Source organism: Canis aureus, chromosome 25 (assembly GCF_053574225.1).
Source record: "Canis aureus isolate CA01 chromosome 25, VMU_Caureus_v.1.0, whole genome shotgun sequence".
Lineage (NCBI taxonomy): Eukaryota > Metazoa > Chordata > Mammalia > Carnivora > Canidae > Canis > Canis aureus.
In genome coordinates, this window is record NC_135635.1 from 16,375,701 (window position 1) to 16,394,439 (window position 18,739).

General features: G+C 37.2%; 1 protein-coding gene across 3 annotated transcripts in view; it reads left to right on the forward strand.

Annotated features, from left to right (window-relative positions):
• Positions 1-8,799, forward strand: part of PKP2 (plakophilin 2) — a 93,751-nt gene extending 84,952 nt beyond the window's left edge. For 2 of the 3 annotated variants that reach the window (XM_077870496.1, XM_077870497.1), the window contains exons 11-13: positions 4,367-4,556; positions 7,111-7,198; positions 7,346-7,617. In XM_077870496.1, the coding sequence (XP_077726622.1) occupies positions 4,367-4,556; positions 7,111-7,198; positions 7,346-7,414 (347 nt within the window). In that variant the 3' untranslated portion in view covers positions 7,415-7,617. Of the gene's footprint in view, positions 1-4,366; positions 4,557-7,110; positions 7,199-7,345 lie in introns of all 3 variants that reach the window. The other variant, XM_077870498.1, reaches the window with a different exon arrangement.
• Positions 8,800-18,739: the final 9,940 nt, after the last annotated feature.

Here is an 18,739-nt window from a genome sequence, read left to right on the forward strand (position 1 = left end):
AGTGGCCCTCTTAATTAAAGTGCCATGTAACTTGTAGATGATGCCCTCCCTCCATTATAGGGAGGACCGGTGTTTTGTTAAATAGGTCTAGCCTTCTCCTTTATTATGGAATAAGTCCAAAGGACCATTATGGTACAGTCACATCAGAGTTTACTGTGACCAGCTTGATCCAAATCCTCTCACTAATGAAGTAGTTTGCACTCAAAGTCTAGTTTTGTTCAATTTATTTTATGTAGCCTGTTATCGTAGTGAGGCTTTTAGCCATAAAATTCTAGGAAGATTATCTTTATTGGGTTTTTTTGCAACTTTTAAAATTTTAATTCTAATGTAGTTAACATACAGTGTTTATACTCATTTCAGGTGTACAATGTACTGATTCAACAACTCTATACATTACTCAGTGCTCACCAGGATAAATGTGCTCTCAATCCCCTTCACCTATTCCATGCATCCTCCCAGCCACCTCCCCTCTGGTGACTGTTTGTTCTCTATAGTAAAGGGTCTGGTTTTTGTTTTGTCTTTTTTTCCCCTTGTTCATTTGTTTTGTTTTTTGAATTCCACACGAGTGAAGTCATATGGTATTTGTCTTTCCCTGAGTGACTTACTTCACGTAGTGTTAACACTCTCTGGCTCTATCTATGTTGTTGCAAATGACAAGATTTCATTCTTTTTTATGGCTGAATAATATTCTATATAATACACAGACATACATATACCACATTTTCTTTATTCATCTATCCTTGGACACTTGTGTTGCTTCCATAATTTAGCTGTTGTAAAAAATGCTGCAGTAAACATAATGCTGCATGTATCCCTTTGAATTAGTGTTTTTGTTATTCTTTGGGTAAATATTCAGTACTGTGGTTCCTGCATGGTAGGGTAGTTCTACTTTTTATTTTTTGAAGAATTTCCATTCTTTCTTCCACAGTGGCTGCACCAATTTGTATTCTTCTCAACAATGCATGAGGGCTCATTTTTCTGCATATCCTTGCCAATACTTGTTGTTTCTTGAGGGGTTTTTTTAGCCATTCTGACAGGTGTGAGGTGATATCTCATTGTGATTTTGATCTGCATTTTCCTGATAATAACCAACGATGATAATCTTTTCATGTGTCTGTTGGCCATCTGTCTTTTTTAGAGAAACATCTGTTCATGTCTTCTGCCCATTTTTTAATTGGACTATTTGTTTTTTGGGTGTTGAGTTATATAAGTTTTTCATATATTTTGGATAATAACCCTTTATCAGATATGTCATTTGCAAATATCTCCTCCTACTCAGTAGGTTGTCTTTTAGTTTTGCTGGTTATTTTTTGCTGTGCAGAAGCTTTTTCTTTTGACGAAGTCTCAATAGTTTACTTTTGCTGTGTTTTCCTTGCCTCAGGAGACAGATCTAGAAAAATGTTGCTACAGTTGATGTCAAAGAAATTACTGCCTGTGCTCTCTCCTAGGATTTGTATGGTTTCAGGTCTCACATTGAGATCCATAATCGATTTTGAGTTAATTTTTGTGTATGGTGTAAGGAAGTGGTCCTGTTTCATTCTTCTTCATGTTGCTGTCCAGTTTTCCCAACACCATTTGTTGCAGAGACTGGTATTTTCCCATTGCATATTCTTCCTTCCTTAGTCAAAGATTGACCATATAATTGTGGGTTTATTTCTGTGTAGTCCCATGCTGTCATAAGATGATCCACTAATAAAGCTCCTCTCATTTTAAGGACAGTATTGAGAAGAGGCTTCCGCAAGATAGATGCAATTTTTAAATTCCAAATTGGGTTTATATATAATTTGAGTGAAAGGGCCCATCTTGATTCAGAGTATTAATAGCCAGGCATAAATGAAAATGAGTTTGAAATACATCAATCGTGTTTCTCCTGAGAGACTTCTAGACTAAAAGTTTCCATGTGCTGACTTGGAATGAAATCCTCACATTTTATTTAGGTTTATAGAAATAAACAGAATGAGATTAATAATCACTACCTCACAGTGTTTTTACAAAGATCAGCTGAAATAACACAAGGAAGTATTTGGATATATCTTGAGATTCTCAATTCCCATCTATTCATAGTTACGGATGTTTTCAGACATCCAATTAATGTCTTGGCTTCTTAAGCTATTTAGTTTAAGGATTAAATGAGATCTCCCTCAATAATATGATATTGAGGGGTACCTGGGTGGTTCAGTGGTTGAGCATGTGCCTTTGACTCAAGCTGTGATCCCAGGGTCCTGGGATTGTGTCCTGAATTGGGCTCCCCACAGAGAAGCCTGCTCCTCCCTCTGTGTTTGTCTCTGCCTCTCTCTGTGTCTCTCATGAATATATAATTAAAATCTTTAAAAAATAAAGAGTTGTGAGGAATAATAGGAGCATGTTCTCTATCACTTGAGTCCAAAGTAGTAAGAGAAAAGGAAGGAAACGTACGTGAAAAGAATTATTGCAAGAAATCAAGTACAAATTCATATTGCCTAAAATATATCCCAATATATTTGACAAGTTATAGTCAAATTATCAAATATTTATACCTTTTTTGTTATTATGAGAAAAGCCAAATTGAAATCCTACAACCAAGAACTTACATATAGAACGAAAACATAAATTTTAAATAGTGGTTTTTTTTCTTTTTTAAATAATAGTATTATTTGTTTATTGAAGAAACTAAGCAGTACAGAAGTACAGATAGTTGTTTAAAAAAATTTTAGGTCCTTTTCTGCCCCTGGACGCCGCCGAGTAAGCATCGTTAAAGTCTCCCCTCCCACCGCCGCCGTCATGTCTAAGTCAGAGTCTCCCAAAGAGCCCGAGCAGCTGCGGAAGCTCTTCATCGGAGGTTTAGGTTACCATAATAGTATTATAGAAAAACAAGTCCTATTAATATTTTAGTGTATTTCTTCTCATGTTTCTTTTGTATATTTTCTTTTCTAATGTTACATTATGTATTTCTTATAAATAACTATACTGATTTTTCACACGGAATACTAACATAAATATTTTCTTGTTATACATGTTATTTTAAGATAAATACATGTTTTTCTTATTTCTTATAAATAACTATACTGATTTTTCACACAGAATACTAACATAAATATTTTCTTGTTACATGTTATTTTAAGATAAATACATGTATTTTTTTTTTTTTCATGAAAGACACAGAGAGAGAGACAGCAACATAGGCAGAGAGAGAAGCAGACTACCTGGGGGGAGCCTGATACAGGACTTGATCCCAGGACCCCAGGACCACCTGGGCCAAAGGCAGATGCTCAACCACTGAGCCACCCAGGTGCCCCATACATGTTTCATAAATATTTTGGAGATACATAATCTTTGCAGATGTGTTTCAGATAATCATATTCCTATTATTGAGTTATTTAGGCTTTTTATAATTTTTCACTTGTATATAATACTATAATAAAAGTCTCTGCATAAATCTTTTTCTATTTTTAAAATGATGTCTTTAGGATGAATTTCCAGAAGTGGAATTATTAAATCAAAGAATGTGAAAAATTTTAAATTCTTGACACTTCTGTCAAACTGTCATTGTTGTTTCTGTCAAAAGACTTCCAATGTACTAAGCACAGAGTATTATCTTTTTTGGAGTGCCTGTGGGTGCCTCAGTCAGTTGAGTGTCCAAATCTTGATTTCAGCTCAGGTCACAATCTCAGAGTCATGAGATCAAGCCCTACATCCAGCTCCATGCTCAGCAGAGAATCTGCTGGAGATTATCTCGTTCCCCCTCCCTCTCTCATGCTCTCTCTCTCTCTCTCTCAAATAAATAAATAAATCTTTATTTAAAAAAAAAGAAAAAGAAAAAGAAAAGAAGGGGAGCCTGGGTGGCTCAGTAGTTGAGCATCTGTCTGCCTTTGGCTCAGGTTGTGATCCTGGGATCAAGTCCTACATCGGGCTCCCTGCGAGGAGCCTGCTTCTCTCTCTGCCTGTGTCTCTGCCTCTCTCTGTGTATGTCTCTCCTGAATAAATAAAATCTTAAAAAAAAAAAAAAAACAACAACTTTTTAAGAATCTTTTTAAAATCCGAGTATCAGATAGATTACATCTTTCCATATGTTTATTAACCAATTGTGTTTCTTTTGAAACCTTCTTTACCCAAAATGTATTGGGATCTTGAAATTAAGAATCTTTCTAGGGATCCCTGGGTGGCGCAGCGGTTTGGCGCCTGCCTTTGGCCCAGGGCGCGATCCTGGAGACCCGGGATCGAATCCCACGTCGGGCTCCCAGTGCATGGAGCCTGCTTCTCCCTCTGCCTGTGTCTCTGCCTCATTCTCTCTCTCTCTCTGTGACTATCACAAATAAATAAAAATTAAAAAAAAAAAAAGAATCTTTCTAATCAAGTATTGTTGTTGTTGTTGTTTTTCATTTTGTAGCCAAAGAAACTCTACCTGATTTGGTTTCCATAATTCCTGACACAGTCCCGAGTACTGATCTTCTCATTGAAACCACAGCCTCTGCCTGCTACACGTTGAACAATGTAATCCAAAATAGTTACCAGAATGCACGGGATCTTCTAAACACTGGGGGCCTGCAGAAAATCATGACCATCAGCTCAGGCGATGTGTAAGTCCTGTGGTATCTGCCAGTTGACTGTTTCCTCATTCCTCACCTCCAGTCCCATATGTAAATCTAGTTTTGAATGTCCACACATTGAGTACCATGGGTAATATGGACAGAAAATGAGATCCTAAAGTTGGGCCAGATCGTCTGGTTCAATCCTTAATAATCAAACAAGTGAAAAACTGAATTCTTCAAGCCAAAGAGTTGCCCATTCTCTTCTAAAATATCCAGATAGACAAACTCCATAGCTTCCCTGGGTAATACAATCCAGTCTTTTATCAACCTGGTGAATTAATTTGATTCTCAAAAGAATAAAATAAGACCAACATAATCAGAAACTCTTGCTTTCTCAGTTTTCTCTATCACTTCTCTTCTATCTTTTATTCCCTTTTGAGAATAGGTCTAGTGTATATAAGTCATCCTACATCCCTGTTTCTGTCTCTTTAAATTTTCCCCATTAAAGAAGACAAGAAAGAAAATGAAAAACATTGTGTAACAAAATTATTACTATTAGTTAATTTAGAGGCATAGAATCCAGAGGGGGCATCTTTTTCTCTTTACACAATTCTGAATTGTTTGACTTGTTAAATACAAGTTACTTTTGTAAATAACTAAGAAAGAGAAAAAATTTTATATCCTGATTCTGATGAGTTGTGAAGCAAACAGACTTTCCCCTGGTAGACAATGTGTGCCTGACCACACGGCGAAGCATAGGCGGGTCGGTGGTGTCCTGGAGTAAACACACATCTCCTTCCCCTCAGCCCCATTCAGGTGAGCCCTTGTGCTCTGCAGCCCCACTCTGGCAAACCTCATAGGAAAGGAAGACCATATTCAGAATCCTAGGATTAAAAGGAGCACTAGATAGAATGTTAATTCCCCAAATCAGAATATTCACCTGTCCCCATAGTCTGGAGGAGAACAGTTGCTCAGTCTTTATGGAAAGATTGAATGATTGCTGTAGAACAGAAATGACTATTTCAAGTAGTCATCCATGCTTATAAGCAAATCTCAGGAAGACCATGTGATTTTAATGATTTGAGTCTTCAGGTATAAGAAGTGCATGAGCCTATGCCATCACTTTTGGAAACTACTTATAGCTGAGCAACACATGGGATGTACTACTCTATTCTTTTTTTGCCCTGAGTGTCCATTTGCTCTGTCTTAAAAAAAAAAAAAAAAAAATCAACAAAGAGCTTTTACCAGTTATGCCCACTGCCCTTTCCTTGTTAGTGTTGTATAGCTGATGTGTAATTTAGGGGCTAGCCTGGAAATCAGTTGCCATTTATAGCATTTTTTCTTTGAATAAATGATTTCCAAGTGCCACACAACCAACCTTTTTTTTTCACACAACCAACTTATAAACAAACTATGATATAAAACCCTTGCAATTCAGAAATATTTTTCAATTTTAAATATTAAACACCCATTGCTTTCATGGATTTATTAGTGCCTCAGTATTAGCAAGTAACTCTGAAAAGTCCATGAACCATGACACCAGGGTGGCTCAGTGGTTGAGTGTCTGCCTTCGGCTCAGGTTGTGATCCCGGGGTCCTGGGATTGAGTCCCACATTGGGCTCCTCATAGGGAGCCTGCTTCTCCCTCTGCCTATGTCTCTGCCTCTCTCTGTGTGTGTTTCATTAATAAGTAAATTAATAAGTAAATAAAATCTTAAAAAAAAAGTCCATGAAGTACTAAAAAAAAAATCTGTAAAGTGATGATTTGACTTACCCTTAGTGCAAGACTGGCATGGAAAAGAAAGGCTTTTAGCAAATGAATGAACTCAGGATGTGCTTCTCCATACAGTTTTGTATTTTCTATTCATAGTTGCCTGTTCATAAATTCCTATGATACGAGAAATCTTTGTTAAATGAAAAAATTCAGCCATGTGCTGGTTCAGGTGATGGAAAGAAAGAGCGTTAAGTAAGCATAGATCCTTAGCCAGAAACAGAAAATTTAGGACAAATTTTTTGTTTTGTTTCATTTTTCACTTAAATTCAATTTAATTAACATATAGCATATTATTAGTTTCAGAGGTAGAATTTAGTGATTCTAGCCCATCAACGTTACCCCATTCTGCCACCCACCTCATTATAGAATAATTTTTTTTGTATATATACACACATATTATAAACATACAAATATATTTCTATAGTATATATATAATATTTGATATAAATATATTTAATTTTATTTATTTAATATAAAATAAATGTAATAGTGTATATAAATATACAGATTGTAGTCTAAATAAATTCAAGGTTTCATGAAATCTAAGGATATATTCCTTATAAGTATCAGGAATATACTCTATAAACTATTGGTTAGCCTGTCCTAATGGCCTTAAAAATGTTTTTTAGTAATTTTTTCTTTTAAAACCCAATGGCCCCCGGCCTTCAAAGCTCACTATCTAATTCTCTTGTCATGGTGAGTGGCCTGACTTAGTGGACAGCCACCAAGTGACAGCAGTTAAAGAAGATATACAGAAGGTCCAAAGGCAGCATTCAGAAGCCTGACACGTTCTCACTGATCTCAGAATATGCCTTTTTCCTCTTTTCAGTTATGCCTCCAATAAAGCAAGTAAAGCTGCTTCTGTTCTCCTCTACTCTCTGTGGACACACACGGAGCTCCATAATGCCTACAAGAAGGTAAGAACACTAGAAAGGTATGAGTAGCAGTTAACATCCAGATCATGGTGGCCCACCTTTCTGCCCCTGGTAAGAGATTGCTAAAAACTGCATTTTCTCATGTGAAAATGTTATTACCTTTCACATCTCTGTTTGCTTATTCCAAAGGCTCAATTTAAGAAGACAGATTTTGTCAACAGCCGGACTGCCAAAGCCTACCACTCCCTTAAGGACTGAGGAAAATGACAAAGTGCTCTCAGAAATCTCCACCTCACCATTGTCAGCCACAAAAAAAGTCCCAGAGGAAAACACCTATTTTTCTACTTCCCAGCCCAAGAAACCTCAAAAAAGCATGCCCTGTTTCTTAGTCCTTTTCTATTTTCAAGGTCCCATCCAGAAAACAAATAAGCAGAATATAATTTTATTAGTCTTCCAGAAAACTTTTGCAAGTTTGCTACCAATAGACATAACAGGCTTTTACCCTCCAAAGATAGTGGTCTTTGTGATTGGGGCTAATGGCGCAGGGCCTCCTGGAATCAAAATGTGAATTCAAGTGGAATAAATATTGACAAAAAATAAAGAAGGAGGTGGTTGTATTAGTAGGATTTTAAAAGTTTGATTTACATTTATATTCCTTTAATGGTTTCCATGTTTTGTCACTCATATGCACGTTGCTTTGCCATTGAGCCACGAGTGTATTGTTCTGCAGTGTTGAACAGAATGGAAACGACAAGAAATATTTGCAGAGTTATCCAGGAGAAAATTTAATGGCAAAATTATACATTTGTTCATTTTGTGCTTGTTTTTATAGTCTTAAATTTTTCTCTCTGATTTGAAATGAACTTAAGAAATTTAGATCACAGAGCGTACATGACTCTAAGAAAACGAAATTGAAACGAAGTGATCATAGCAAATTTAAAAATCTTTTCACTAGAGAAAGGCAACTATGGTTTTGAAATTCAGTGTTCCCTCTCAACACTACGTGTAAATACGAGCATTGCTCAAGGAAATACCTACCCTATGACAACACCATGAAATGCGAATCTCTCCTGAATAGTAGAATTCAGTGTGATCTTTTGCCTGGACTATTTTAGCCATTTCAGTGGGCTGGTAGAAAAATGGACTCTATATTCTTTAGCTACAAAAGGAACCAAACCTCTCAAACTGGTGAGTGAAAACACAGCTCATTTGAATGAATTACACTATCAATCAGCCCAACTTTGCCCAACATTTAAAAAATAGCACAGAGCCCATAAATCTCATGTAATCTTCCTCAAGTCAGCATTTTAAGTCAAGGAAATTCTAGAGCAAAAAATATGAAGACATCATGTTGAAGAAAAATATGCAAAGGCTGCCCAAAAGTGATATGAGAAATACAAATGTTGAAAAGTTGACATCATCTGTTAAAGCTAATCTATATCAAGTGTTCTTTTAACTGAGCTGTGATTAATACCATTTGCATAGAATTAGTCTCCTCGGCTACAATTCTGTTATATTTTGCGTTTTTTTTTTTTTAAATATGACAATGTTTGCTATAAGAAAGTAAGAAGGAAAAAAAAATCCTTCCTCTCCTTTTGGCCAGAAGAGTGTAATAGAAAATAAATTCCCATTTTCAATTTGAATGTGTACTTAAGTCTTTATTGTATTTAGAAGCTGAAGTTCTTTGAATTTTAAAAGCTTGATGAAGAAGACTTAGATTACTAATCTAGTTCAAAATGAAATCGATTAGATACCAATTTTTATTTTTTTTATTTTTTTTTTAATTTTTTTTTTTTTATGATAGTCACACAGGGAGAGAGAGAGAGAGAGAGAGAGAGAGAGGCAGAGACATAGGCAGAGGGAGAAGCAGGCTCCATGCACCAGGAGCCCGACGTGGGATTCGATCCCGGGTCTCCAGGATCGCGCCCTCGGCCAAAGGCAGGCGCGCTAAACCGCTGCGCCACCCAGGGATCCCTAGATACCAATTTTTAAATACTGAAAAGAAATCATCTTTTTCTAGAATTTTGTTGAATACAATTTGGAACATGATTTATTCCTCCAGATAACTGATAGATGTTTGAGAAGTTTCTGTGTTTTTTAAGGCATTAAAAAGGTTCTTAGTAGAACCTTCAATGATATTAAACACAAAAGGAGACAAAAATAATATTGCCTGCATTGGTATCTGTGTATATCTGATTTATTTGTGGATCATGGTATATGTGGTATGATTGACATGACATTTGAAGATCTGACCTTATAAACTTCAGTTTCTAAGGGTTTAATACTTTGTTTTTATTTCTTCCCTACGTAAAGCCCTAAATTCTTTACCCAGAAATACTTCCTATAAGAAAAGTGGAACTAGCTAATGACTAAAGCATAGAAAAATGGAGAGACATACAAATGTGATAGATTTTAGTAAATTGATTGGGTCTGTGACCCTGACAAGAAAAGACTGTGTCTGATACCCATGTCCTACTTTGTTCATTCCGCTTACCAAAAACCTCACCACTTTACTATCTGTGGGTATTTCTCTGAAGGAGGTTCTTGTGTTGAGTATCAGTTTTGACCACAGGTCCACACAAAAAGCTCTTTTCTGAATATGTGTTCCGACCTTGCCCATGTCACCAAGGGAGTTGACGGGCTGAACAGGGTCATTTTGTCTATCTGTTCCAAAGGGCTGCTACCTTGTCAAGAATTCTTAATGGTTTTCTGGCATATGGGAGGTCGCTGCCTGGATTTCTATCCCTGGAAACATTTGTTTATACCTGATGGAAATAATCAAAGGGTTATCGGGCAAGATAGGGTATTAACATGTCAAATAGGAAATTAAGCAGCATGAGTAGATAAACCACTTCAAAGTGAGTTTAATCACCCTCTGAAAAAGCAATTTCTTAGAATAAAAAAAGGAAATAGGAAATATATATATATTTAAATCTATCTTTATATACATATACTTTATTTGTAGTGTAGTTATAAATGAAATTTCCTCTAAAATGTGTAATGAACTTATTATGCTTTGGAATGAGGATGACTTCAGTATGTTTGTACTTTCAACAAAATCACAGAAACCTCTAATCGTGGGATCTGAGGATTAGGGGGGAATTTAGAGGACATCTGGTCAAGTCCTCCTTAAAGTATCGTCTTGCATCAGAAAAGACGCAGGTCTTGTTAAAGTAACAGAGGAGAAAAATATGCAGTCATTCATTGAGTTAATGCTCAACATGACCCTGTAATTCAGTCATTTTAAGAGTCCGTAACTGTTGCATTAGAGTATTTGTTGTGGAAGAGAAAATAAATAAGGAAACAAACTTTTCAAAATAAAATACTGCTTTAGATTTAATGTTTTAGTTGACAGTGGCACCAAGAGTTATCATCTCTTTAAGTAAACTTCAACCTTGTAAGGACTATATGAGAAAGAAAAGCTCTCTTTTTATGACATATTTGGGAAAGAGATCAAAATGCACTTAAGTTGGTAAAAGAGCTGTTTAAAATATGAGTGAAAGGGAAAGCATCCTCAGAAACCATAGCTGGGGTTAGTCATGATTTAGTAAAACCTGAAAATCAATGATTTCAAGAGATTGAGGACTAGTTCTTGAATCTTTCATTTCATTCCCACCGTAGTATGCTAATCTGCAGGCAGGAAGGCAACTCAGAAAGCAGTTATTCACCTAGAGGAGCAGGTTGAGGCAGCAACAGACATTCCTACATCCAGCTGATCAAACCTTGTCATAAAACTCACATCAAGAAGCAGTTAAATCTCTCCAAGGCCTGGATTTCACCTGTAAGCTAACATACAATGGATCTGGCAAGGAATAAAAAACAAGTTCAAACTTGTAGATTTTCCTATAACTGTAATATGTTCTCCCCAGTAACAAGTAATCCTTTGGGAGTTTTGTTTTAGAAGAGAAAGGGGGATGTGGTTCCCCTTTTAATTATCTTTCAACATACATGTATTTGAACATTTATTTATTCTGGAGCTGAAGACCAATGAGCTGCATCTTCATGGGAAAGTGCTCACCGATCTGAGTGAAATGAATTCTCTGTGATGGACACACTTACAATTTACAGTATCCTTTGCATTATCAGGAAATGATGAATGATGAAATGATGACATTTCATTTCCTGGGAAGTGAATCTCAGCATCCTATAGGGTGGGAGTTGGGAAGCACTAGACCCATATAGAACTTCTGGAATAGGTCTCTTAGAAAACAAGAAATGGTTAACCTGAGAGGCAGAGGATTATTAAGAAGATACCTGCATTTTTAGCCAGAAGGAGTTGTCAGAATTGATATCCTTTAATAAGAATGTGTGAAAATTTTAATGTTTAGAAAATTGACAAAAAATTTTTTTCTCAGGAATCTGTTTTACCTCTTGCTCTAATTGGAGATTTTTACAGTTCCTAATATAAAAAATAGAAGTAGTCTATTTTTGTGGCATTGCCTGAACAGCTTTTTATAAGAATTATGTGTGAACGTATTAAGTAGCACATTCCTACTTCTTCTGGTGGCTCATACCTAAAGTGACCCACTTCCTCATGTCAAGGTTCTATTTCTCCTGCTTTAGTTTCTCACTTAAGATGATGTTTCATTTGCATTTGAGTAACAAAAAAGTTCAACTCAAGTGGCTTACACAATAAACCTATTTATTCCATGTAACAGGAAGACCAAGTTTGGCACAGGTTTGGTTATTTCAGCAACTCATTGAAGTCATCAAGAGTCTAGATTCTTTTTTTTTTTTTTTCAAATTTTTAATTTATTTATGATAGTCACAGAGAGAGAGAGAGAGAGAGGCAGAGACATAGGCAGAGGGAGAAGCAGGCTCCATGCACCGGGAGCCCGATATGGGATTCGATCCCGGGTCTTCAGGATCGCACCCTGGGCCAAAGGCAGGCGTCAAACCGCTGCACCACCCAGGGATCCCCAAGAGTCTAGATTCTTTCAATCTTTCTGCTCTGCCATCCTCAGCACCTTTGCTTTTGTCACCTAGTTGATTTCTCCATGTTGACAAAATGGTTACGACGTCTCCACACATGTCATCTTTATAGGACCATGTCTAAAGGCCAGAAGAGCAAGCATTCTTTTCTTACATCCATTTTTTTAATAAGTAAAGAAAAATTTCCCAGAGGCTTCCGTCAGATATCCCCCATTTCATATTACCCAGAATTCTATCAGCTGTCCATTCTGAAATCAATTCCTAGTGAGAAAAATGAAACTACTGTTCCTTTTTCAAACCAGTCACATTTCACCTAAGGCTGAACCAAGATGCATGGATGGGGAATACTTGAACAAAATCAAGGTTTTAATGAGCAAGGACAAAAGGGGCTACAGAGTAGTCAACCAACATTGCCTGCCATCTGTAGGGACACTCAGAGAAGAAAAAATTCAATATTTTTTTTTAAAGAATTCAACATTTTTAGCAACCAGACTTCATTTGGCCTATAAAAGAAGTATTGTCTCAAACAATGCCGGGGAAAGAATAAGTTTGTCTTGCACAGCTGTTGCATCACATTTGGGACAAAGTCCAGGAGGGTTTGTAGCTAAAGAATGATGGAAGAGCTGGCAACTGCAGTTAAGCCAATAATCATGATTTCAAGGAGAATAATGAAAGAAGCTGATAAAACTGATGCTCAGCAGAACAGTAGAGGTGGAATAAAATTATTTCAGAAGTACCGTGCCTCTTTTCATTCTCCTTTTCTTGACATCTACCATTCCTCGCCTTTAGTAATTACAGATCCCAAGTGATACCTTCATTGACCAGATCATCTTAGAAGAACATGGGGCCTGAGCCTGAGGTGTTTGGATAATCTCATCTCCTCAGTGAGACATCAGTTTAGCCAGTAGACACAACATGGATTTGAATTCTGACTTTAGCTCTTACTGGCTTTGTGACTCCGGGGAGTTTACTTTAACTTTCTGAGTCATTGGTAAAATGGAGTTGACAATTCCTGCTTCATAGGATTGTTCAGAGAATACAATGAGCTGATATGTTCATTACGCTTGGTACCTGGGCACTCAACCTCCTGTGGATCTGGCTGCCACCAGGGGTTCCTTAGCCTTCAGCTTATGCCTCTGGTTTCATTCCCCTGCTTTTCACAGTGGCCCAGGAATCATTTAGAGCAGAAAGCACATTTCATGGTGATGAAACGAAGTGATAAGAGACAGAGGGAAACTTCCCTGCTGAATCTCCCTGCCCCCTCCAGCCCCACTTCATGCTTTCTAGTCCTGCTCACTTTTCTTCTGCTGCTCGGTAATCCACAACCCCACGGTCTCTAGGCCTGCCTGTTTCCACTCCAGACTCTATTCTCCTGAAGAACTCAAATCAGGGAAACCTACTAGGAGCACAAAGTGAAAAGACTCCCTTTGCTGCTAGAGTTGCAGCAGATGACATGTTCTTGCTAAGCCATGTGGAAATATTAAATATGTTTTTCTATTCAAGAAGGGTATTTGTGCTATTTAGGGCATCTGTGCTATTATTTAAATAATGCATCAGGTCAATCAAACAGTAGAGCTTAATTTTCTTTTCTGGGACACCTGGGTGGCTCAGTAGTTGAGCATCTGCCTTTGGCTCATGGGGTCCTGGGATCAAGTCCCATGTCAGGCTCCCCACAAGGAGCCTGCTTCTCTCTCTTCCTCTCTCTGTGTCTCTCATGAATAAATAAATCAAATCTTTAAATTTTTTTCCTTTTCTGAAAAAAAAGTGATTTTTTCTTTTAGAGTGTTCTGATACTTTTCCAAAGTGAATTTTGATGTGTGCATGAAAGTTCGGTGTGGCATGAACGGCTCATTGCCCCCACTACATCCTTTCTCACTTTCCCCCAACACAATAGAATTTTTGACAGGACACAGGGTGCCCAGTGTAAAGACTGCATTTCCCTGCCTTGCCTGCCTGGAGCTTGAGTTGAAGGCACGTGAATAAATGCTAGCCAGCAGCATGTAAGTAAAGTAATCCCACAGCCTCTCAAAACCTTCCTTAAGACAGTGGCCGCGTGCCCTTTGCCGTCACTTTCCCCCGTTCTCCATTCTGCCTGGGATGGTGACACTGCCTGCCTGGACCACAAGGATGAAGGCCTCCATCTGGTATGATGGGACAGTGATCTCAGTGGAACCTGGTCATGCCAGTTCTGGGCCACCTACCTTCAGTCACTGCACACATGAGAGAAAATTTTATTGGATGTAAGCTATGATTATTTTAGTTTTTATATCTCATAATCAAGCTTAATTCTAACCATCACTTCTTGATACTATTATATAAAGCAAAATCAAAATAAGAAAATTCCCAAACCCGAAGATAGTGCTTTTGTCCTAAATCAAAATGCCAACTGGAAGATTAAACTGCTAGCAAGAATATAGAAAAAGAGAAGTAAATTTGGTAAGTTAATTATGGACTTCAAACCCATTTATTCTGTTGATAAGACTCTTTACAAAGTCTCCAGCCACATCGTAAAATTAATTCTCAATAGAAAAATACATAAATTTCCAAGAGGGAACTGGAAGGCACAGGTTTGACCTAATGGTGTCATATTTCCTCTGGGAAGCACATTCTGAGGCATATTGCCTAGGGGGTAAAATGTAATACCTGAAATACAATCCTTGTAAAACTGTGTGACTAGAGGAACATGTTTTCTGCAATGTATTTCTTGACAAATGTCAAGAGGAAATAGTTGGAAAAAATGAAAAGAGCCATTAAGTAGCCTAATTTAGGTCACGAACATTTCTAAAACTTCTACTGCAAAACCATCTACAGTTGACTAACACACGGTGTCCCACAGGAACTCTATTTGATAGAAAGGCACCCAGGTCGTAATGAACCTGTGTGGATTTGTGGCCTTTAAAAAAAAAAAAAAAAGATTTATTTATTCATGGGAGACACAGAGAGAGAGAGAGAGAGAAAGGCAGAGACACACGCAGAGGGAGAAGCAGGCTCTCCACAGGGAGCCCAGTGTGGGACTCGATCCCCACAGACCCCAGGATCACGCCCTTAGCCAAAGACAGACACTCAACCGCTGAACCACCCAGGCATCCCAAGATTTGTGTTTCTTAAGCATTGAGCTCAACTTAAAGATTTGGTTGCTTTCGATACAAATGTAATTTTTCTATAAAAATTTTACTTGATCTTCGATTAATATTGTAATAAGTTTAACAGTAATTTACTCCAAATAGCTAATACTTTAGTTAATTATATTTCAGTTAAGCATGTTAAATAATAATCACAGAATTTCAGTGTATCTCAAGGCCTTCCGTACACCCATCATGTTAGATCCAGATATTTAAACTTTCCTAAGTAGTTAAATGGTGCTGAGAGACCTGAGCATCTTGGCCTGAAATATCCAATTCCTTTACACAGCCAAATACTATTTTCAAACTAAATCAAATACCTTCCTCATAAAAGTCACAAGACTGATATTAATTAAACATATCAAATTAAAATCACAAGTAGAGGGGCCTCTGGCTGGCTCAGAAGAGCATGGGAGTCTTGATTTGGGGGTCATGAGTTCGAGCCCATGTTGGGTGTAAAGATTACCAAAAAAATAAATAAAAGTTAAAAAAATAAAACCACAAGTAAAAGTGCCAGATCTCCTCAATTTTATCAAATGTATTAAATAACAAATGGAGGCAAATTATAATGACGATTCTAAAACTTACCTCTATGTGTACATAGAAGTATTAAAATTTTTATTTTTATTTATGTCATTTCTTTGATAGCTAGAGTCTTTGCAGGGTTACAAAGTCACTTGTATAACTAAAGAAAACAGTATGCCTGAAACTAATATAACACTGTATTTAACTATACTGGAATTTTAAGAAATAATAAGTTATCTAAGGGTACCTACCTGGCTCAGTTGGTTAAGCATCTGCCTTCTGCTCAGGTTATGATCCTGGGGTCCTGGGATCGAGCCCTACATGGGGCTCCCTGCTCAGTGGGAAGTCTGCTTCTCCCTCTCCTCATTTGTGCTCTCACTAGCTATTTCTGTCACTATCTCTGTCTCTCTCAAAATCTTTAGATATAGGGATCCCGGGGTGGCGCAGCGGTTTGGCGCCTGCCTTTGGCCCAGGGCGCGATCCTGGAGACCCGGGATCGAATCCCACATCGGGCTCCCGGTGCATGGAGCCTGCTTCTCCCTCTGCCTGTGTCTCTGCCTCTCTCTCTCTCTCTGTGACTATCATAAATTAAAAAAAAAAAAAAAAAAAAATCTTTAGATATAAAATAAGTTATAGAAATAAAAATAAAGCAGTTGTACCATCTCAGGATGGCTAAGTTCATCAGTATGAAATCCAAGACCAGAATGTGGTCTTTGAGTGTGATTATAGCCAGAGATTGCAGACATAGACAAGGGGTCTAGATGCTAATTCCATTTGATGCTACCCGAGCCATGCAAACCACAGATGACCTCTCTGTCCTTTCTCACAGACTATCCTTCTTCAAGTGCTAGGACTTTGGAAGCACATGCTTTTTCTGCTACCGATCCCCTTACCCAATCTCTAACAACGTTTTATTGACCTACTTGGGTAGGGTGAACTCCTTACTCATACACACACAATCTTACGCACCAAGAAAGATTGCAACAAATCTCTCCTGCCTGAGTAGAGTTAATGGAGTCCTGCAAGCACACAGAGTAATTAATGTTTTTATGCGTTACTTTATTACCCATAAAGCCACCATTTTTTAAACATCATAAATTGACTTTTGGCCCTGATACAAAAAGTCTACAATAATTAAAAATTAAAGAACAGCATTCCTTTGGGGGAAAAAAACACACACACAACTTCTTTTTTCCCTCCTGGGGAAGAAAACCATTGCCCCTGAGAGCTTAATAGATCTAAACTCATGGGAGATGAAAGGCACTTCCAAGTCTTGAATTTATATCCTACTTCAAAGAAATTTTTCTGAACCAAGAATACTTAGCAGATTTAGATGTTTTAAAATCATTTTTGAGCAAACCCCTACTGGGGTTTTTGCTTTCAAGAGTTTAGTTTAATTTTGGCAGGCAGATAATTAAAGCTATCGATTTGTTCTGTCTTTAGCTACTTGAAATTATATTGAGGGTCAAAGAGTCTTGTAAGAATTTCTTCTTCATCAGGAAAACCATTAGAGAAGCTCATTTCCAGCAATGCTATCCTTGGCAAATTAATCTTTTTTTGAAAAACTATTCACTCTAGTACTGTAAAAACCCAAGCAATTAGCCAAATTCCTTATTGTTAGAGTTGTAGGCTGTTCAACATTTTTTAATTCACTACCCATGATTCATTATTTTGAATAGGTGTGTTCTGGGCCAAGGCCCCATGTTGATAATTGCAGCAATAAAACCGAAATGATCAGAGTTATTCATGAGATGCTCATATATAAAATTTGTTTCTGTATACCACAGGTATTACGGATTTTGCTTAGTCTTTTATCCTCATTATTTTTAAAGACAGTATTTCCTCTCTTTCTACTATAGAACCACAGTTTATCAAACAATTATAAAACTGATTTTATTTTTGAAAAAATATTTTGTCAGTTATGCTCTAACTAAAACCAGCCATCATAGGTCAACAGAATCTGATTAAGTGGAAGATATATCTATCAAACCAAAAAGTTCCTACAAATTGAAGCTTCTGGCAACCCTGCACCAAGCAAGTTGATCAGCAGCAGCATTTTTTCAACAGCATAGGATATTTATATCTGTTTTGTGCCATTGTCTGGAAGTCAACAACTAGAGCTTAAGGCTTTGGTTAAAAATAGAACCTCTGGGGATCCCTGGGTGGCTCAGGGGTTCAGCACCTGCCTTTGGCCCAGGGCGTGATCCTGGAGTCCCGGGATGGAGTCCCACATTGGGCTCCCGGCATGGGGCCTGCTTCTCCCTCTGCCTGTGTCTCTGCCTCTCTCTCTCTCTCTCTTTCTCTCTATCATGAATAAATAAAATCTTAAAAAAATATATAACCTCTTTTAAAAAACAAACTCTCATAGACAACACCAAAATTTCCAACCAACAACATCATACAATATAAAATAAATCAATGGCATTGCATAGTAACTCATCATATGATGGAATAATATATAGTAAAGAAAAATAAGCTACAGCTATAAGCATAGGTAAAAAAGAAACCTTTTTTTAGATCATGTTAAGCAGAAAGAGACTAAAGTAGGATGATTCTATTTATATAAAATTTCAAAAACTAAAAAATATTGATTAGGAAAAGCTACTTATGTGTCTTTAAAAAGCCATAAAAAGAATGCATGAGAGAAGTATTTAAGAACATGTGTAAAGAAGATAATTGTAGGGGTGCTCCTTGCTTGCTATGTAGAGAACAGTGCTATGTCAGTGAATGAATGTGACAACCATTCTGTAATGCATATAGAGATGTATTTAAGAACACTGGAAATAAGATGTTTGCAAGGGAAAAGAATCATGTTGTAGGTTGAGTTGTGTCCTCTAACCCAATCTGACTAGTGTCTTAATTTAAAAAAAAAAAAAAAACTGTAAAAGGTAGCCAGTAAATGGTTAACACCAGACTTATGTCAGCGGTTACCTCTGGAGAAGATACAATTAAGGAGATTTATGTGGGAACATCCAAGGTATTGGAAATGGTCTATTTGGTAAAC